We start from the raw sequence: 21,143 nt of genomic DNA on the forward strand, positions 1-21,143 counted from the left end.
AAAAATCAAAATTTTTTATTTTATGTTAAAATACGCGCGGTACAAGAAAAGTGGCAATTTTAAATTTGCCTCTTATTTTCTTATGGGATATGCAGTGAATCAGAAAGAGATGACGGTTGATTTTTATTGGCTGATTGACTGATGCGGCGACCGCAGGTGAAAACCACAGAAATGATTATATCAAATGAGGTCTAAATAGCGCTATGATTAAAAAATATTTTTCACGACCGAAAAAATATTTATATACAGGGTGTTGCAGAAATTAATGCAGAAAATTTAGTATGATAGAATATCAAAATATAAGCCAAGTTTTTCTTATGGACCGTGGGTATAGGTATTGTCTTTTGTTTCGAGTTAAAGGGCATCAACGACGAGTTTTTTAAATCAAATTTTAGCTGTATTTTTCCAAAAAAAAAAAACCATTGTATTATATTGAAATTTGTGTAGATTTTGAATATACTTAATACGTTATTGTTGTTAGTTTCTCTCTTTCTCTCTCTTAGTGACACTTTTTGGGGTTACTATTTTTATAGTGAATGTCTACTGTTCAGTCAACTTGTATCTGTCTTTAATATACGGAGTGTTTGTAAACAAATTAGTGATACTTCAAGCGTAGCTTCTTTGAATGAAAATAAACAGATTCAGATCAACTTACTGAACTTACCTTGGTATAATTTTGTTTCCTTAAAAAAATAATAATAATTTTTGTAGAGCCTTTATCTCTTTGACGCCTTGTATCCCGAAAAAGAATATTTTTTGATATACTATCATCCACTAAATCTTTTGCAGTTTTTAACAGGTCGCAAAAAGACATGAACGAAATGAAATAGACATTCACAGGAAATGAAACACTATATTTTTTGCTTGTCTGCGATTTGGGTAGATACTATTATTTCAATTACATACTTGGAAAACCACATTTTGTAGAACACTTAAAAGAAAAAAAAGACACATACATATAAACTTATCTAATATCTATCTACGTATAAAGACACAATTAATAAAAATATTCACTTAATCAGATACTCCCTTCTCTGTTGCTCAAGCATATTCTCCAAGTAGAGGCATTTTTCCTGCAGGGCCTTGTTCTCGGCCTGCAATTCGTTCATGATTTCGTCCTTCCTCGCCACGGAAACTTTCACCCTGCAAACAAGAGAAAGTTTTGGACGGATTTTGCGCCGAAATGAAAACGGTATAATTTACAAAACTGCCAACAGAAGTGACAAATTGGAAATGTTTTCTGGTTACGAGAAATTTTACTTTCAGATAAAGAAACTTCGCGCGGTCCGGCCTACTATTCGACAAATGTGGGCGCGTTTAGGATTCAGGTGCGAGGATCCGACAGAAAAAAAATTTACGAAGCGTTCGGTGAAATTATGCATAATATACAGGGTGTTTTTTTTTTGGGCCAATTTAAACTAATGAATCGGAGGTGCAAAATCCATGGTTTTCGATATGCAAAGTGAGTGCCGAAATTAAAAAACAAATATCGCATATATTCAAATATATCCGAGCATGTTTGATGAAGGGGATTGGTTTATTGTATACATATTATTAACTGGTGGCGGAGATACTGGTGGACTATTATTTCGACGCTTCTGAGTATAACGGGTATATTTGTACCTACATTTCTGAGGAAACGAACTACCGCTATTTTCAAGTTATTATTTTTTTAAATTCAAAATAAGCTGAACATACTATTATTGCATAAACATAGGTTTTTTTAAATAGAACACCCTGTATTTGGCCATCCCGTTGAATAGCATTTTTTTACCTTTTCAGTCATATATAATAATAGATACTTTTTATTTGCCTAAATGAAGAAAAATGTAAAAAATGTATAGATATTTTTTCAGTTGCCCATGAGATTTATTTAGTATTGGCCTCCTCGTTTTCTATTATTATTTTTATATTAAGCACCTAACTTAGACTAAAAAATTACAAGAAAAAATAAATTAGATTATCCATTAATCTTTACTTAATAGGTTTAATTATATGTACACTTATTAAACATAAACTAAACAAAAAAAACAACTATAAAATGAGAGAAACAACAATAAAACAAAAATGACATAACAAAGTCACAGCAAGTGCTAAAATTGTCGGCCATTTTCGTTGATACATAACTGACAACGTTTGGCAATGGAGCGGGTCACATTGTAAATGTGGATATTTGATACGCGCTGAATATAGTTTTCAAAATGTTCCCTTAGCTCCTCGACATTATTAGCTCTATACTTATAAATTCTGTCTTTAAGATCCCCCAAAAATAAAAGCCTATAGGGGTTAGGTCTGGTGACCTAGGCGGCCACCTGTTTGGTTCGTACGTACCGATCCAATTGTCCCCGAAATTATGATTTAATAATTCTCTAACTATGTGGGAATTATGTGGAGGCGCACCATCATGCTGAAAGAACATGTGATATCGTTGAGCTAGTGGCATATCGTCCAGCGGTTCAATAATATTTTCTTGTAAAATTCTCACATATCTCTGAGCGCTAAGGTTTTCATCGTACATTTCGTAAGCTAACACTCTATTGTGGAAGAGAGCTACCCATGCATGAAAACCAAACTGCCCTTGCTGAAATCTGGCCACAGTTTGGTGAGGATTCACATCTGACCAATACCGCGCATTATGCCGGTTGAATATACCTTCGCTGCCATTGGCAGAAAATGACACGTCTCTCTTCATCTCCTGGATGCAAATGGTCGACATTTTTATAGTATATGATCGAACTTGTATTTTTTAAAATTCTCAATACTCTGAATTTACCAATTCCTATCGTCCTTTGAATTTCTGTGCTGGATACATTGGGATTTGCGACAACAAAAGCTAAAGTATTGATTTCATCATTTTCTCTATTCCGTATAAGATTTAGCTCTCGGTTTTTGAAAAGAACCAAACTCACACAAGTTATCATAGAGTCGGCTAAAAATTATCTTTTCTGGCTGATGACGCTCTGGGTATCTCTCCAAATATAAGTTTAAAACTGTGTCACTATTTTTTCACTTTCAATGTAACACTCCAACATTTGAACTTTGTAAATATTTTCGTACACCATTTTTATACCTTTCAAAATTGAAACCAAATAATAGACGTTTAACAAGCTTTCAATCAGTCAAAAATAAACTAACTGTCAATATTAAACAACAAAAGACGAATAAATAAATAACATGGCCAACTGAAAAAATATCTATATCTACATTTTTGCATTTTTCTTCATTTAGGCAAATAAAAATTATCTATTATTATATATGGCTGAAAAGGTAAAAAAAAAATGCTATTCAACGGGATGGCCAAATACAGGGTGTTCTATTTAAAAAAACCTATGTTTATGTAATATCGGAAAAACTGTGCGATTTGTAAAAAATCTGAGTACGCCACTGGCTTCCTAATAAAAAATAAAACAAATAATACAAAAACTTTCTTCTTCTAAATTGAATGACAACGGAGATAGAGAGGTTAATGTAAATGGGCCATTTTTCAAAAAAAAAACCCTGTATATCTAAAACTAATCAAGTTAGCCTTTTGGTACCAGGGAAGTAAACTCAAAAAAAGAGGACGGGACATCGATTTCAGATTTTTTGTATCTATCACCGTTTTGGCTGTACCCTATAAAACTATCGAAAATCAACCACCCTGTACATTACTTTTATTGCAGTAAAATTTAATATTATAGTTCTACCGAAATCTAATACAATATGTAATTTCTATGATTGCAGCAAAAAATAGTAGGTATATGTGTAAGTAGGTATTGTGATTGTGAAAATATTAACTGGAACGTATTTTATCGACATGTGTTTCTATTTCAAATTGTTTAGGGACAATTTTTCAAAAAATATATATTGACGTAAATCTTAGCAACACACCGTTAATATGTGTGACACAAAGTGTAGTTAGTTTTATTTTCGATATAAATTGTGGTCTAGTTATGTGTATCTATAATAACATGAATATGGAAACTTTTTATAATATTCAGTGATTTGTTTGAACCTTTTTACGGTTAAATCACATTTAAAATTCCATTTGTACACATTATCTGAAATGATTGAATGTTTTAGATATATTTTAAATTTATTTCAATTGAGCTTATTTTGAATAAAAGAAATAATAAAAATGCCTCAATTTACGAATAAATGCGCTTATTTTATTTCCAAAATACTCAGTGGCGTTGGAACTGGAAATCTTAATATGGATATTTATACCCATTCAACGAATTTTTGCTTTTACCCGAGAAGTAGGTACCCGTTAATCTAAATCACATACATTACTAAACACCTGAAACCGTATGAAAGAAATTTTATTATTTTTAAATCTTCTAAAATATCCCGTTATAGAAATACCTGCATCTAATATTTATTCCAATTCATTGTTCGACATTATTGAGAGAATGCCTACACACGATATTTACTGCAACAACATTACGTTGATATACCTAGTTAGTTATTAATTATACATTATATTTTAAGTATCTAAAATATATGCTTTTCTGGCGGACGTTTAGATTATATTCGTAAAATATTCGAAGGCGGAAATGTACATATACAGGGTGACATAGAAAAAAGTACATTGCATAGTGTCATACAATAGAGGACACTAAAACAAGAAAAAAAGTTCCTATGAACATGGGTCCGCAAGGCCTTCGGTTAAAAGATACGGGGTGTTGAATTTTAATTTTTTTTATTTGCAAAAACAATGATAAATACTTCAACAATTAAATTTTAATGGTATGATGAAAAATATGATTAATTAAAACAAAACATTAAGTTTTTAGAAGATGTTCAAATTGTTGCCCTTGTACTTCAATACATTTTTCCATTCTTCTTCTTAATGATTGACGGCATCTTTGAAATATTCCTAGGTTATTATGAAATCTATCTGCCGATTCCATAATTCTTATCCATAATTGTTCTTCATTATGTATTTCTACAGCATAAACTTCATTTTTCATAAATCCCCAAAATGAAAAATCGAGGGAATTAAGGTCGGGACTAAGAGCTGGCCAGGGTACAGGCCCCCTTCGACCAATCCACCTATTTCCAAATCTCCTGTCCAAATATTCCCTTACCACTCGAGAAAAGTGAGCTGGTGCCCCATCATGCATGTAATACATTCTTCCAATAATGGCCAATGGGACATCCTCTAATAATGTGTTTAAATCATTCTCCAAGAAATTTCGATACAGTGCACCTGTCAATCGACTGGGCAATCGAAATGGGCCAATTAAGTAATTGTCGATTATACCTGCCCACACATTAATAGAAAACCCATATTGGTGACTCCGAATTATAGTTTGATGAGGATTTTCATCACTCCAATGGTGCATGTTATGTAGGTTCAGAATACCATCACGACTAAAACTAGCTTCGTCAGTAAACAAAATTGATGAAATAGTATTTTCTCTTTGGTTTTGAAACCATTCGCAAAATTGTACACGAGGAACAAAGTCATGTTCCAATAGTGAATGAATTTTTTGGAAATGATATGGGCGAAGAAGTTGTTCTTTGAAAATTTGTCTAACTGATTCACGGTTAAGGTTTCGCACCGCTGAACTTGTTTTCCTGGTGCTTGTTCTCGGATTATTTTCTACCATTCGTAAAACAGTTTCTTCGTTTCGCACAGTGCGACGAGTTCTGGAAACCCCACCATTCAATTTTGGTTTTCTAAAACAGCCATCTTCTCCCAAACGCCTATGCACATCAATAAATGTTCGAACATTAGGAACTTGTCTTAAAGGATATCTTTCTCGATAGATACGTTGAGCTTCGTAAGAATTTGATCTAGCTTCGCCGTAACACATAATCATGTCCCTGTATTCTTCAAAAGTGTAGCGAACCATTTTTGAAAGCAATTTTGAATAATCATTGAGAAAACCAATGAAAAACTTAATCAAGAACACAAAATACCTCTAACAATTATTATATTAGTTTGACAAGTGTCATTATTTAATTGTTATTTATCACTGTTTTTGCAAATGTTACTTTGGCGCTTTTTGAATAATTTGCGTGCATTGTCGGCTTTTGTACTGGAACCATTGCTTCTAGCGACTTGGACAAGGTATACCTTTCTTACGTATAGAAAGAAGGGATAACAAATTTTTTTCAGTCGAAAATGACATACAGTGTATAGCAAAAAAGTTAGGACCGATTCAGTAGATATGGAACCCTGTATGTAGCGCCCTCTATCAGTAATCACAAAACTAAGATCATATTTGAATTTAGCATGATAAAAAAACTCCTGTATACCACATTTTATTCATTTCTTGCGTCTCTGGCTAAAGATATTAAAAAAAAAAACCGAACAAAAATAAAATTCAACACCCCGTATCTTTTAACCGAAGGCCTTGAAGACCCATGTTCATAGGAACATTTTTTCTTATTTTAGTGTCCTCTATTGTGTGGCACTATGCAATGTACTTTTTTCTATGTCACCCTGTATACATATTTTATATTTTATGTTTTATGTGTTACTTCGGTAAATAGTTATGCTTATTAGCTCAAGTTTTATCAATCTATAACAAAACAATCAGAGATATTTGAATAAGCGTACCTAAATAATTTTTTTAAACTTCAATTATGAAAATCGGTTACTTTAGACCCTCAGCCTGTGCATTATAGCCTGTTTGTGTTAAAAAAAGCACAATGAGCGTCGCCCGAGACGTCTCCTGAAGTCACGACAAAGTCTGAGAATTGTATTATTTTAAATCTATTAATGCAATGAATATGAGTTTGGGAATAGCTTGTTTGCAAACTTTTTGCACAGCTCGAGACGCTGCTGCTTCCTTGTATACATAAAAAATATATGTTTTCCAATGCGCAACCGACGAATCCTGTGAAATTTAATTTTGTGAAAATGACATTTGTCATGTGAAACGTTTGAAGAGAAAATGGGAAATGCGCGACGTATACGTTACCTGGAATAAAGCTGTTGCAAGTCTCTATCCCTGGAGTTTTTCAGCTGCGCCACCTCCTTCTCCAAGGCCTGCACCTCCTCTTTCATCTCTAACTTAACGGCTTCCTTCAAATTGGTTCTCTCCTCGGTCAGCTTGTCCGAGAGCTGAAAACAACAAACAGTACAAGTCACACGGCTTCATTCATATTGTCGCGAAAGTCGCCCCACTGTGCTTTGTTTATACATTTGTTTACTCATTTGTTTCACGATATTTCTAGAATATGTTCTGTTTCTTTCTTTCTTTCGTGCTCTTAGGAGTTTAGATGTTAGATGTCAAAGTGTGCATACTTTGTGTATTATTTGTACTAAATAAAGGAATTTTTTTACCTTCTAACATAATCATAATTACTCCAGTCGGCAGAGGCCGAAATGTTACTGTTGGTGACATTTTCTTGATAACTCGGAAATAACTACACAGGTCTACTTTAAATGATGAGTACAATAACAGGCTAATTTGCTGACAAAGTATTTTATCAGGGAAAAAAGTTATTAACAATTTGATCGTGAAAAAAATTTTTTTTAGTAGTTTTCTTTAAATAACTCAGCGGGATGACTTTGTACGAAAAAATGCTTAGGACATGATTTTGTTCGTAATAAAAATAGCTACAAGATGGCGGTGGTCCGATTACGAAATTTGCAATAACAAAGCCGTGAGATTGAAAAAACGGTATAAAACGCCAATTTTTTTAAGTTGCTGTAAAAATGTCAATTATAAACAAAAAGTGATACAACTTTAGAAATCTATAGTTCAATATATATGCAATAATGACGCTAAAGCCGAAAATCAGGAGAGCAAAACTTTTTGTTCTATAAGGTGTTATACATTCATCGGCATCTGAAACTCGAAACTTTGCCAAATTTGTTCGAAGCTTTGCTGACACTTGAAATTTGGTACACACATAGTATAAATATGCAGAAACCAAAAGCAATTTTCAAAATTCAAGTATATTAATTTTTGCAGTTTTGGTAAGGTTTTATACGTCACTCTAGATTAATACGTCACCGTTTTTTTAATTTTTGGACGTATATTTATGTATATTTATAAAATATTCCATTACGGTAGATCAGCCAGCATAATAGTTGATATATTGAATAATGTACGAGTATGGCGCAAAATGTTAAGTAGCTTAGGATCTAAACGATGAAAATATATATTTTTTTAAATTGTAGGTAATTATGCTGACTAATCTACCGTAATGGAATATTTTATAAATATACATAAATATACGTCCAAAAGTGAAAAAAAACTGAGACGTATAAAACTAGGGTGACCTATAAAACCTTACCAAAACTGCAAAAATGAAGAAACTTGAATTTTGCAAATTGCTTTTGGTTTCTGCATATTTACACAATGTGTATACCAAATTTCAAGTGTCAGCAAAGCTTCGAACAAATTTGGCAAAGTTTCGAGTTTCAGATTCCGATGAATGCATAACACCTTATAGAACAAAAAGTTTTGCTCTCCTGATTTTCGGCTTTAGCGTCATTATTGCATATATATTGAACTATAGATTTCTAAAGTTGTATCACTTTTTGTTTATAATTGACATTTTTACAGCAACTTAAATAAATTGGCGTTTTATACCGTTTTTTCAATCTCACGGCTTTGTTATTGCAAATTTCGTAATCGGACCATCGCCATTTTGTAGCTATTTTTATTACGAAAAAAATCATGTCCTAAGCATTTTTTCGTACAAAGTCATCCCGCTGAGTTATTTAAAGAAAACTACTAAAAAAATTCACGATTAAATTGTTAATAACTTTTTTTTCCTGGTAAAATACTTTGTCAGCAAATTAGCCTGTTATTGTACTCCTCATTTAAAGTAGACCTGTGTAGTTATTTCCGGGTTATCAAGGTTTGACACACGCCGAAGCTCTACCAACTGGACTAAATAGACACATTATGATGATGATATATTTTAATACCAAGCGGCTGTTCACTATTTTCTTTATTAAGGTTATTTTTTCCTAAACAAGATTGGAAGAACTAAAAACATTGAAGATACGCTGTCACTTGCCCGGTGTTTATACAGGGTGTTTCTAAAATAGGGTTCCAAACTTCTGCTGCGTTTATAACTCATTAAAATAAGCCAAAAAGTTCCTATTAACATGTGCTCGAAAACGCACCCTTAGGAAGTTATATGGTTATATTATTATGGTTATATGGTAAGTTATTGGAAATATCGATTTGGACAAAGATAAAATTTTTTACGTAAAATTGTTAAGATTTTATAAATATGTAGAAAAAATTGTAAAAAAATTGAAATAAAAGAAATTACGGGCCGAAACCCCCTTCACCAACCTAAATGGAACGCATATGATTTGCATGTCGAAAAACGGAGTAGCCCATGTTATTTAACGTAAAAAGTTATATAAGACCCATAAATTTTTTTCTATTTATTTGCGACCGTTTTGTTAATAACAGAAAAAAAAAACAGTTTTGTTTGAGCCCTTTTAAGGGCATATAACTTCCTAAGGGTGCGTTTTAGGGTACATGTTAATATGAACTTTTTGGCTTATTTTAATGAGTTATAAACGCAGCAGAAGTTTGGAACCCTATTTTAGAAACACCCTGTATGTGCGTGATCTAAATCTAATTTGAATAAGGGCAACAATCACTTTAGAAAAATGACAGATAAACATTTGTCTGTAAAAGTGATAAAGTGTTAACCAATTCACAACACAGTAATTATAATTTGTGTATTGATATTTTTTCTGCAATGAGACAAATTACAATTACTCCAGAAAAATAAAACAAGACAAAATTGCGGAAAACTACTAGTAGGTATTTGAATTATATCGGCAATAGTAAACGGCTTGAAATTAATAATTATCTTAAATAAATGTCTCGATCTACTCACCTCTTTGTGCTCCCCGACCTGGTGTTCCAGCTGCTTGATGCCTGCCCGCAGACTTATAACCGTCTCCTCGCAGTCCAGCAGTTTCGATTTGGCCTCGCAGTATTTCTCATTAGCCTCCTTTTCCGACAACTCCAGCTCTTTTATCTCCTTCTCGTACTTTTCCTTGAGCCTCCTGCGTACAAAATATACCGTTCGCCGCATTCGTTAAATCATAATTTAGTCTCTGGTAACACCTCACCTGATTCTGTTCTCCATGGACTGCTCCATTTGCGTCTTATTCTCGCTCGCCTCGCTCTCCAGCCGTTCTATGACCGCCTCGATCTCCCTGTCCCTCTCCTTCCGGCACTGCTCCCTGATGACGGCCTCCTTTTCCGCCACGGCGATGGCCTGCTGCTTCCTGAAGTTGCTCTGCCACGTCTCGAACTCGAGCTGCGACGACTCCTTCAGCAGCCTGAGCTCGTTGGAGTGCCTCCTGATGATGACCTGTTTTTTTTTAAATACATACATTTTTCATCATTATCTCTTTTGTACCATTTTAGTTTAAATGTATTAAACGCCAATTCAGATAATTTTCCAAAAAAAAAAAGCATATCGAAGGAAGTTGAGCACAAGATATCCAACCTGATAGACAAAATTAACCGATAATATTGCAGGAAACAACTACTCTATAGGCTACAGCCGGCATGCCCCAACTACATATTACTTATTGCATGCAATACCTATTAAACTATTGCGGTAATAATTAATTATTACAAATTTACTGGCGTAAATATAATAGTCCACAGTACAGGCCCCCTCTGGAAAGTTGATTACCACATACTTTATAACTCATGAGGCGCATCCTTTTGACGAGTCTACCACATTTTTCCTCTACGACTTTTCTCAATTCCTCCGCTTTTCCACTCGGAAAAGTTCAAAAACATGGCAATTTCCCGGGGTCTTGAAAACTCAAGACCGCATCTTTTATTTTTAGCTGAAGTAACTGGAAATTTTGTTGCAAATGCCGATTTAAATTTGTCCGACAGAAATTCCTCCGACATTGACGTGTCTACTAGTGCTGGCAACTGAATCCGGTTTTTTGGATAGTCGGTTAACCGGTTTCAGATAATTCGGATTTTTATGAAATCCGAAAACCGGTTATTCGGTTATTCGATTCTTCAAATATCCGAAAACCGGTTATTCAGTTATTCGAATCTTCAAATATCCGATTATTCAAATAACGGATTATTCGATGATATACTTTTTTTTTTTAGACATCGATTTGTCCGATTGCAATTGACCTTTTTTTTTTGAGATCGATTTCTTTGTAAACAAATTTGACTTCCGGATTTTTGTAGACCTTTTTTTTTAGACAATTTCTCCGGGTCTGTCTTTGTAAAGCACCGATTTTCAGATATCCGGTTTTGACGATTCAAGTAACGGATTATTCGAATAACTGGTTTTAGCAACTATTCGACTAACCGGTTTTATCTGAAACGGTTTTTACGGAACTCGGTTTAACTTTTTTCCGGTTTTTGCCAGCACTAGTGTCTACCGGTCGAAACATGCCAATATAACAGGGTATTGAAAATCAATTACCACATAGGAGGTAATTTTTAGTAAAATTAATTGTAAATAATTAATTCAGTCGAAAAGTATTGCAGTCCGACAAATTTCAAGCGGCGTTTTTTCAGTCCGACAGCTGGAAATCGGAATTTTCACGGGGTATGAAAAATTGGACAAAACACGATAGAAAAGTGTTTTTTATAAGCAAAAATTGTGATGTCCGACAAAAATGTATCCGCAAATCATCAGTCCGACAAAAAGTGATGAAAAAAAATTCGTAAAAAATGTGCACATGGATTTATAATTTCTAATAAGGTATTTTCATGTATTAAGCAAAATTCCATATAAATATACAGTACAGGGTGTTTCAGAAAGACCTCCCGTAAATACAGGGGGTGGGGACGGCAAAAAATAAGAATTTTTTGTCACATGAACTATATGTCTATCTCCTCAAGCTTACTTTGAAAAAAGTCACTTATTTTATAGTGTAATATTGTAAAAGTTTAATTAAAAGCCTTTTTTCTCGAAAATCGTCCACATTAGGAAGTTCTAACAAGAGTACATTATTTTTAGAAAATAAAATTGTACAATAGAAATTGGAGCCCGACTGGTAAAAAATCTAACCTTAAAAAAAATATAACTTAAATTGTAATAAGAATGTAGCATAACTAGCGCCCTCTATGAAATATACCAAAAGTAATTGGCACACTTAAAAACCTCGGACTACCAAATTTCATAAAAATATTTCGCACCATTTGGAAATTTTCATAAAAATGTTATTTAAAAAATTTTATTTTGTCTCTCTGTATCTCGAAAACAAGAGGAGATAGACATATAATTCATAAGACAAAAAATTCTCATGTTTTGTCATACTATCACCCCCTTTATTTATGGGAGGTCTTTCTGAAACACCCTGTATATATTTTTCGTTTTATTCTTGTAATTGTAAATCTATATGCTCAATTTAGCCAAATAAATATCGAGAAAAGAATTAAACGATTTCAAAAAAGTAGGTATGTATGGTGTAAAAAAAATATGCACAAAAATTTTGGGATTTTCTTTTAGAAAAATAGGAAAATTTTTGTAAAGAAAAATAACAAATGCGAATGAAAACTTGAAAGAGTAAAAAGGATTTTTATATCAAGTATAATATTAATTTATTTAGAAATAATGCATTATGGACTAAGATAATATTAATCGCCTCAAAAATAACTTCATTTGTTTATAACTTTTAAATTTTTTAGCATAAAATAAGCAATATTATAATTATTTATTTGAAACAAATAATAATTTACATCATAATAATTAATAACCATTTATAAATTTGAAAATTTTCGAGTGAAAATATTAAATTTCATCACGTTTATTGATTTATTGATTTTTTAATAAATTGCGGACATTAAATCGTCGGACACTTATATCAATATTTTGTACAGTAAATTTAAAAGTGGAAAAAATGAAAATTAGATATGTGGTAATCGATTTTTCATACCCCGTGAAAATTCCGATTTCCAGCTGTCGGATTGAAAAAACGCGGCTTGAAATTTGTCGGACAACAATACTTTTCGACTGAATTAATTATTTACAATTGATTTTACTAAAAATTACCTCGTATGTGGTAATTGATTTTCGAAACCGGGTTATTTTGGCATGTTTCGACCGGTAGACACGTCAATGTCGGAGGAATTTCTGTCGGACAAATTGAAATCGGCATTCGCAACAAAATTTCCAGTTACTTCAGCTAAAAATAAAAGATGTGGTCTTGACTTTTCGAGACCCCGGGAAATTACCATGTTTTTGGACTTTTCCGAGCGGAAAAGCGGAGGAATCGAGAAAAGTCGCAGAGGAAAAATGTGGTAGACTCGTCAAAATGAAGCTCCTCAGGAGTTATAAAGTATGTGGTAATCAACTTTCCAGAGGGGGCCTGTACTGTGGACTATAATGATTCCTTTAAATACCTATGCATGTTCAAATGAATCTGATACCTTAAAAAAAAAATCTCTCCTCTTACTTGCAATCTGTCCTCGAATTCGTCCTGAGACTGCTTGATTGCCCTGTCCTTTTCTGCCAAAGCGACTGCCTCTCTTTCTTCGCACTCCTTTATCCTGTTCGCGTGATCCGCTAGCAGCCTTCTGCGTTGCTCCTGGTAGCCTTTCTCTTCGGTTTCCACCAATTTTTCATACCTAATGAATAAGGATTATACAGAAAGTTGTCTGCACTCAAATTCTGAATACGAGATGTTCTCTGAACCTGTGTCAGAACTTCAAGGTCAGTTCCATGGCCGGTTAATAAATTATGTAATGTTACAGTTGGACATAAATATTTTATTTAAATTAAATCGGTTTCATAGACGTCTAATAAACGTGTTTTAGCTTATGCGTCTTTCTTGGAACACCAATACAGTGCGTCCCAGAAGTAAAGCAAAAAATTCATATTTTATTTTGTATTGAGTTTTCACAAGAACGCTAAAACACGTCAATTAGTAAATTAGAATTGTCGTTTTGTCACGTTGCTTAAACTTTTTTGCGCTATGTTTCATAAACCTATGACGTCATCGACATATTTTTTAAATAGCACCACCTAATTTTTTAAGCATGAATGGATAGCCCTTTTGAAGGGAAATGCGTCGATATAGAGTTTGGCCTACTTTAGTTTGACAGGAGCGAAAAAAAACCAAACAATTGGAATGAACATGGTTTGAATTAATAACAAAAATAGGTATCACAAACTTATGCGCGAACAGTGCTATAGCAAAAAATCTGTTTTGGTTGATTGTTGGCACATGTTTTTATGTAGATTGGGTAGGTACACCCGATCACAGTGGCTATGTAGGCATTGTTCTGAAGACGACAGTTAGCGAATGCAATAGCGCCTCATATCATTGTCACAGTTACAAATACCATAACTTTACATTACGATGGTGTTGTGTTTAAATGAGAAACAAAGAACTGAAATCCTAATTATGGTTGAATACGGAGATATAGGATTCGTAGTTATGATGAAATATGTCAATTATTCAATGCCAAGTATCCAGAACAACCAATACCTCCGTGTACAGTATGCAGATTAGTACCCAAATTTGAAGACGCTGGCAATGTTAGAAATGTGTCTAGATCTAGAAGGCCAACGACAGTGACAGAAAATGATAGGCAAAATGTTATGTTTAGTAGTCACTGAAAATCCACACATTGCCATTCGTCGTACATATCAGTACATAAAAACGTACCTACAATCAACCAAAACACAAAACATCCCCAAATTTCCATTTTATACTGTGGCACTGTTCTCGCATCGGTCTATGATACCTACTTTTGTTGTTATTTTAAACCATGTCCATTCCAGTCAATGGCTTTTTTTCCGCTCCTGTCAAAGTAAAGTAGGCCAAACCCTATATCGACACATTTCCCTTCAAAAGGGCTATCCATTTATGCTTAAAAAAATTAGGTGGTGTTATTTAAAAAAAATGTCGATGACGTCATAGGTTTATGAAACATAGCGAAAAAAAGGTTTAAGCAACGTGACAAAACGACAATTCTAATTTACTAATTGACGTGTTTTAGCGTTTTTGTGAAAACTCAACAGAAAATGAAATATGAATTTTTTTTGCGTTACTTCTGTGACGCACTGTATATAAAACCACATATTTTGGGGTTACAAGGTGTTGAAGTTGAAATTTTGCGCCTTCAGATATCTCCTGCGATGATTCACTTAAACTGGTGAATGTTGAGCTATAATGGCAATTAATTAAAGGCAAATCTGTTAATTAGTGACGTTTTGCAAATTACAATCCAAGTTCGTCAGAGTCTAATCTAGCATTTTCAGAAATATTTGAATAAATGTTTCTTAATGTTCCCATTCTGCATCTCGAAAACTTGGATGTTCACAAAGTTGTCGAGTCTGCCATGAAGTTAATTATGTTCTTATAGAAAATAACGTTTTACATTTTTTTTTATTACGAACCTCTGCCTCATGACTTCTCGCTCGTGAGCCAGAGCCTTCTCCCTCTCCTCTACAAGCTGCTCCCGCAGAGATTCGCACTGCTGCTGCATCTTCCTGGCGGCCTTCAACTCCAAATCCTCTATTTCGCGTTTGTGCAAGGCCCGCAGGTCCGCTAATTCCTGCTGCTGGCGCTTCTCCATGTTGTGGATCTCTGGCTCGATGCTCTTCACCGTCAACTCCTAATAAAATTAACGGCTGTTAGAAACCTTTGGTTAGTTTATACAGGGCCGTCGTTAAATTAGCCTGCAACACTTCACCTCTATCTGCGCATTGTACTACTAAAAATTAAGAGAAAAAGTTTATCATTATTAAAAAATAATCAGAAAATTTTTCCGGCATGGCCTGTAGGTCAAAAGGGACAGTTTGTTTTTCAGATCACTCCGAAAAACAACGAAATTTGGAAAAGTCGATGTAATCTTTTTGTCTTACCTTTAGCCACAGTAAAATTGGCACGACACGAAAGTAGAAGCTAGGTTTGGTTTCACCAGGTACAATATAGAAGTGCGATCACCTTAATTTTCTGGGTCTTGGTGTCGATCCACCGCTCCCTCCGCATCTTCTCCCCAGCCGCCTGCATCTCCTTCAGCTTCCTCATCTCCACCTGGTGCTTGTGCTCCACCGCCCTCGTATTGGTGTTGTACCTGTCCTCTAGCACCTTCATCTCCTGTATGAGGCCCTCGCACTGCTGGTTCAGCGCCCTCTTGTCAGCGATGAGCTGGTCTATGAACTTCTGGTGACGCTTGACCACTCCCTCGTACTCGTCCTTCTGCTGTCTGAGCTTCTGCTTCACCACCTGCTCCGTCTGCTTGTTCTGCTTCATGATCTGCTCCCGGAGGGCGGAGAGCTCGTCCTGCAGGAGGGATATCGAGGAGTTCTTGTCTTTGACGCGGAGGCTGAGCTCGATTATTTGCTGGGCCAGTTCTTCGGCCGACAGGGCGGTGAGGTCCTCGAGCCTGAAATAAGATTAAACGGAAGAAAAATAAACTCATTAACAATTCTTAGAGACGCTGCTAACGTGTATGTTCAAATACAACATGAAATTGACTAATTAGTACCTATTACTAATTTAGGAATGCGTTTTTAATATTTATAATAAATAGTTTGTATTTGTTTATGAAATGCATCGGGCAAAGGTTAAAGTGGCACATTAAAAAAAGTACTTACTTTGGAAGCGTCTCTAACTTAATAGATGACTGAACCATTTTCGTAGCTAACAGTGCACTCTCTTTTGCGGATTGAAGGGACTTTGAACAGTTCCTGTCCACTTCGTCGAGAAATGAAAGAAGTTCGCTGTAAATAAGATTTTTCCAGTTAATCATAAAATACGTATATTTCCATATAATTATTTAGTGATTAAACCTATTAGGTACACGTACTTTTGTTGGAATTTTGTTAGCCTTAACGACATTTTTAATAGGTAATATGCGTAATGACCAACACTTTTACAAGAAGAAAGCTTGAACCATCTAATTGATTTTTATTTACAGAATATAGTGTACATAGAAATAAAAGAACGTTTTGTTGCAAGGAATAGTATATTATGTTACTAGGAGTAGAAGGCGATCATTATGTGTTGAGCCCAAAAGTTTGCTCGCCGAGGCGTTAGCCGAGGCTGAGCAAATTGGGCAAAACACATAATGAGCCTTCCACTCCGAGTGACATATACTATTTTTTCTTCAAGCGTGAATATAAAAAATTACTAATTTTGAAAATTTATAGCGGATAACGCGATGTTCAATCTCAGCACAAAATAAAATCAGTAGGTAGGTAATACTATTTATTTTATACATTTTATACATTTTATTGATTAATTAAACATGACAGTTTTAACCACTTTATTCATGAATAAAAAAACAAATGTAACAATTATTTTTCTTTAATTTGAATTAAACGAATAAACATCTAAATTACCTACATGTCTATCATCAAACTTTATTTATTAACATGAATATTAAATGTGCAATTTTGTATGGTACAGTTGTTGATATTTAAAGCGCTGCTGGCTGTCTTTTTTTCAAAGTTTACAGTTCTGTCGTTGAATACGTTACTTGTAATAAGGTTCTCAGTTTCAGTGTTAACAATTGTACCATTATTAACAGAAAAGTCTTCGATTAAATTATTTTCAGGATCAATATTTACAGTTTCGCTTGATGTACTTGGTTCATTATACTCTAATGGGTTTAATATTTTCATCGCTATCTGTTTCTTATTGTTTACAGAATCTTCAATGTATCCTTCAGCGACGCTGGTAGATTTCCATCCACCATGTCGCTTTAGGGTTGTAATGTCTCCACCATTATCAACTAAGATAGTTGCCGAGGTTCTTCTAAGGCAATGCCCCGTATATTCATGTGGATTTGGCAACCTTAAAAATGATGCAACATCTTTTGGCACTTTTGAAATTTTATGTATGCCCATTACAACACGATGACAATGGCCATTTTGATATTTAATAAAAAATCTATCAAAAGTTATGTCTTTTGGCCGAAGAGTAGCATATTTTCTGTATAAATTTAAATAAAACTCTCCAATTATGGTAAATGAACGATGTTTTTTAGTTTTTGTATTGGGAATATTTACTAATATTATATTTCCCAAATCTTTTACATCATTAACTTTTACTTGAATGAGTTCATCGCATCTACAAGCTCCTGTGACTCCAAATATTAGTGCAACCTAAAAAATATAGAATTATTAATTTTGTAACAATAAAAAAAGTTGGAAAATGCAAGGAAATTCTAAAACATGACGTAATTTTAAGACATCTATATTTATGAGTTTTTACAACATTCTTCCAATGAGCTATCTTTATTTCCGAAAATTGTTTATTATTCTCGTAATGGATACTATAAAATAACTTGAAGTTTACAAATTATAACAAAATTTTGTATTACAAATATAAAAAGGTTAAATATATATCTACCTATAATTTAAAAAGTACATACCTTGGTTGCTAAATATTTATCATCAGGTGCTTTATTCAGGAATTCGTCAAATTCTTTTTTAGACAAAACTTTCGACTTTTTTGGTTTATAATTTTCACCTTGTCGTTTCAAAAATGTAATTAATTTTGAATATTTCTCAATATTTACATTGTGTTCTATGTTTAATTTAGATTTTACCATTGAATATTGCGCCCATAAAGTTGAACTTTTCAGTGTTCTGGATAATCTTGTAAAATATGCTATCATCACATTTTCTGAATAAATATGTGCATTATTTTCTTTTGCCCAATTTATGAATTTATCATAAGCATTTTCATAAATTTTTCTCGACTTTGTTGGTATAAGTGTTGCCACTGATGTATTTGCAATTTCCAGTAATTCTGGTGGTGTGCACTGCATTTCTTCAGACATTTTAAAAACGACCCGACGCGACATCAAATTTCAACTGACACTTAATGAAACGTCAAAGCTTCTTGAATCTTTAATTCGTTGCTAGGATACTTATCTACACATTGTTACATTTATTTACTAGTTAAAAAATGAAAAATATTTGTACTAGTTAAACAATAGGCTGCTTCTAAAGGAGGTGTTGCACTATATAATATAAGTATTATTATACGCTTGAAGAAAAAAATTATTTTCGGGCAGTGTAACAAATATTAATTTATTTTTAAAAAATGGTAGTAATTCTACAGTTGGTTTAATTAGAGATGCTGCTCATTATTGAAACATCATTTACTGTTATTTTAATTTTACAAAGTAACTAAGCGTTTCTTAATTTTTTTTTATAATCTTGAAATTTAAATCTAAAAAAAGTGTAAAGTTGTAATATGTTACAAAGTTAGCCAAAAGATTTCGAATATACAGGGTGTGACTTTCTACGGGGGCTACCTTTGACCTTTAGAAACACATAAAATGTGTATAAACACTAATAAACTGAAAATAAAATAAATATTGACTGTTAGCTTTTTGCCATCGCTGATTGATTGAATAAAACTTTGTGAAAAATTACACCAATCACCAGCCGGTCAGTTTTTTTAATCTATCTCGAAATTATTGTTTTAATGACATTTAATTTCACCGAAATTTAATTGCCAACATGAAAAGGAAATAAAATTACTGTTTCAAACAAAATTGCAATGGCTTGTAATCTTTTATGAGGGCTCTGTACCTGTAGTTCGAAGACTTATTACTCGCTTTTTCGGAAAGGTCGCTTTGAAAATCTTCATTTATATGAGGCGAAAATGTTACACTTCTCTCTTTGGTCTGTCCGTGATCTGTTCCACTGCAATCGGCAGTTGCGGCGTTTTTATAAACCCCGCCTATCTTTATAGGAACGTTTTCCTCTTTCGAATTTGACCCACACAGGGTGTTGGGAGATCCCCGTTCAGATTTAATATGCTTATCGCTTTTCTCATAATATCCATCCTGTAGGGTGTTGTGAACCATTTGTTTTACAGACTCCATTTTCATCTCTACAAAGGAAAACAAAACAAAACAACATAAAAAGTAGTAAAATAGTAAAAAAAATAAGACCATTTCGTAAATATCACCAGTTCTTTTTTGGATGCGAGTACTTACGAGACTTTTTGTCCTCATTTTCCAGAGCTTCTAAGATAGACACGATATCGTCGAAACTTCCATTATCACTGGCCCGTCCTTCGTTTTCCTGTGGAGAACTTTCTTGTTTACTGTGGGCCTCATTAGAAGCAACAGGGCACTCGATCTCCTCCAGGTTGCTTAAAATGTCAAAATAATTGGCTTTTTTCTTCTTCAGATCGATATCTTTTCCACTTTCTGGGTTGACCACGGTCTGCGTCATCCAGGAATCGATTTCTTTCTCCTTCGATTTTGCTTTAAAGTCCACTCCGCCTTTCATGGGCTTCGCCACAAACTTGGGTTTCGGTTTCAAAGGGCCGGGTTTCGTATTTTTCTTGACGTGACTTTTACGCGTTTCGACTGCTTTGTTTTCTTCGAAAAATGTCGCCGACTTAACATTCTTCTCTTCCCCGAACAGCCTGTCTATGTCTATGTCGGAGAGATTCGGCATACTTTCTATTTTACCCCAAGGCGACACGCACTTTTCTACGATTTTAGAGTTATCTGTTAAGTTCGTGTCGAGGAAAGCGTGACCTTTCTTTAACTCTTGAAGATACTTGTCCGTCTGCGACTCTCTTTCGATAACCTCTTCCTCCTCGTTCACCCAGTTTTGATACAGAAAATCACTTTTATGAAGACAACTGTCTACAGGTGTCGGCGGCTTTGGATTTTTATTTTCATCGGCAAGTTCACAACCATTTCCCGAGTGGTTTAAAGTGTAATCGACAGCCACAACGTCGCCTCCTTTGAAGTTCTGGCCTTTGCATTTTATTAGTTTTTCGAAGTAATCGTCGTCTACTCTATTTTCAATTTTAGGTGTTTCACTCCTCGCGTTAGCTTCGTATTTCAAGGTGAGGTAAGCTGTTATCGCATCCATACCCTTGTCGATATTCGTTTCGCAGTCAGAATAGAACTCTTTCCGTTGGTTGATGATGGAAGCGTCCGGTTTTTTGGGAAGAGGGGGCTTAGAAGTTAGGCCAGGCACCATGTCCAAAGAATCCTTAAACTCTAAAAGCATATATCGACAAAAATTAAATAAAAATTTGGTAAACCACTTTTTACTTAAACGGAATTTTGTTAAAATGACAATGTCATTTCAAAATGAATTTTTTATAAATTCGATGTTTACATATAGATATATATATTTGTTTGTTAAAATTTATTAATTTCACACGAGAAGGAAGACTACCTGATAAAACAATCCTAAAAAAATTGTGGAAACAAAAAAAAAAACAAAAATTA

At 33.9% G+C, this 21,143-nt stretch overlaps 1 protein-coding gene across 1 annotated transcript in view; it reads right to left on the reverse strand.

Annotated features, from left to right (window-relative positions):
* Positions 1-913: 913 nt before the first annotated feature.
* LOC108911894 (centrosomal protein of 131 kDa) overlaps positions 914-21,143 on the reverse strand; it is a 21,810-nt gene continuing 1,580 nt past the window's right edge. Inside the window, exons 5-14 of the mRNA XM_018716969.1 lie at positions 19,884-20,909; positions 19,474-19,777; positions 16,522-16,647; positions 15,869-16,310; positions 15,319-15,536; positions 13,370-13,541; positions 10,052-10,296; positions 9,814-9,985; positions 6,915-7,057; positions 914-1,143 (exon numbers count right to left, since the gene is read on the reverse strand). Of these exons, the coding sequence (XP_018572485.1) occupies positions 1,011-1,143; positions 6,915-7,057; positions 9,814-9,985; positions 10,052-10,296; positions 13,370-13,541; positions 15,319-15,536; positions 15,869-16,310; positions 16,522-16,647; positions 19,474-19,777; positions 19,884-20,909 (2,981 nt within the window). The 3' untranslated portion in view covers positions 914-1,010. The remainder of the gene's footprint in view (positions 1,144-6,914; positions 7,058-9,813; positions 9,986-10,051; positions 10,297-13,369; positions 13,542-15,318; positions 15,537-15,868; positions 16,311-16,521; positions 16,648-19,473; positions 19,778-19,883; positions 20,910-21,143) is intronic.

This window comes from Anoplophora glabripennis, unplaced genomic scaffold (genome assembly GCF_000390285.2).
Source record: "Anoplophora glabripennis isolate ALB-LARVAE unplaced genomic scaffold, Agla_2.0 scaffold880, whole genome shotgun sequence".
Classification (NCBI taxonomy): domain Eukaryota; kingdom Metazoa; phylum Arthropoda; class Insecta; order Coleoptera; family Cerambycidae; genus Anoplophora; species Anoplophora glabripennis.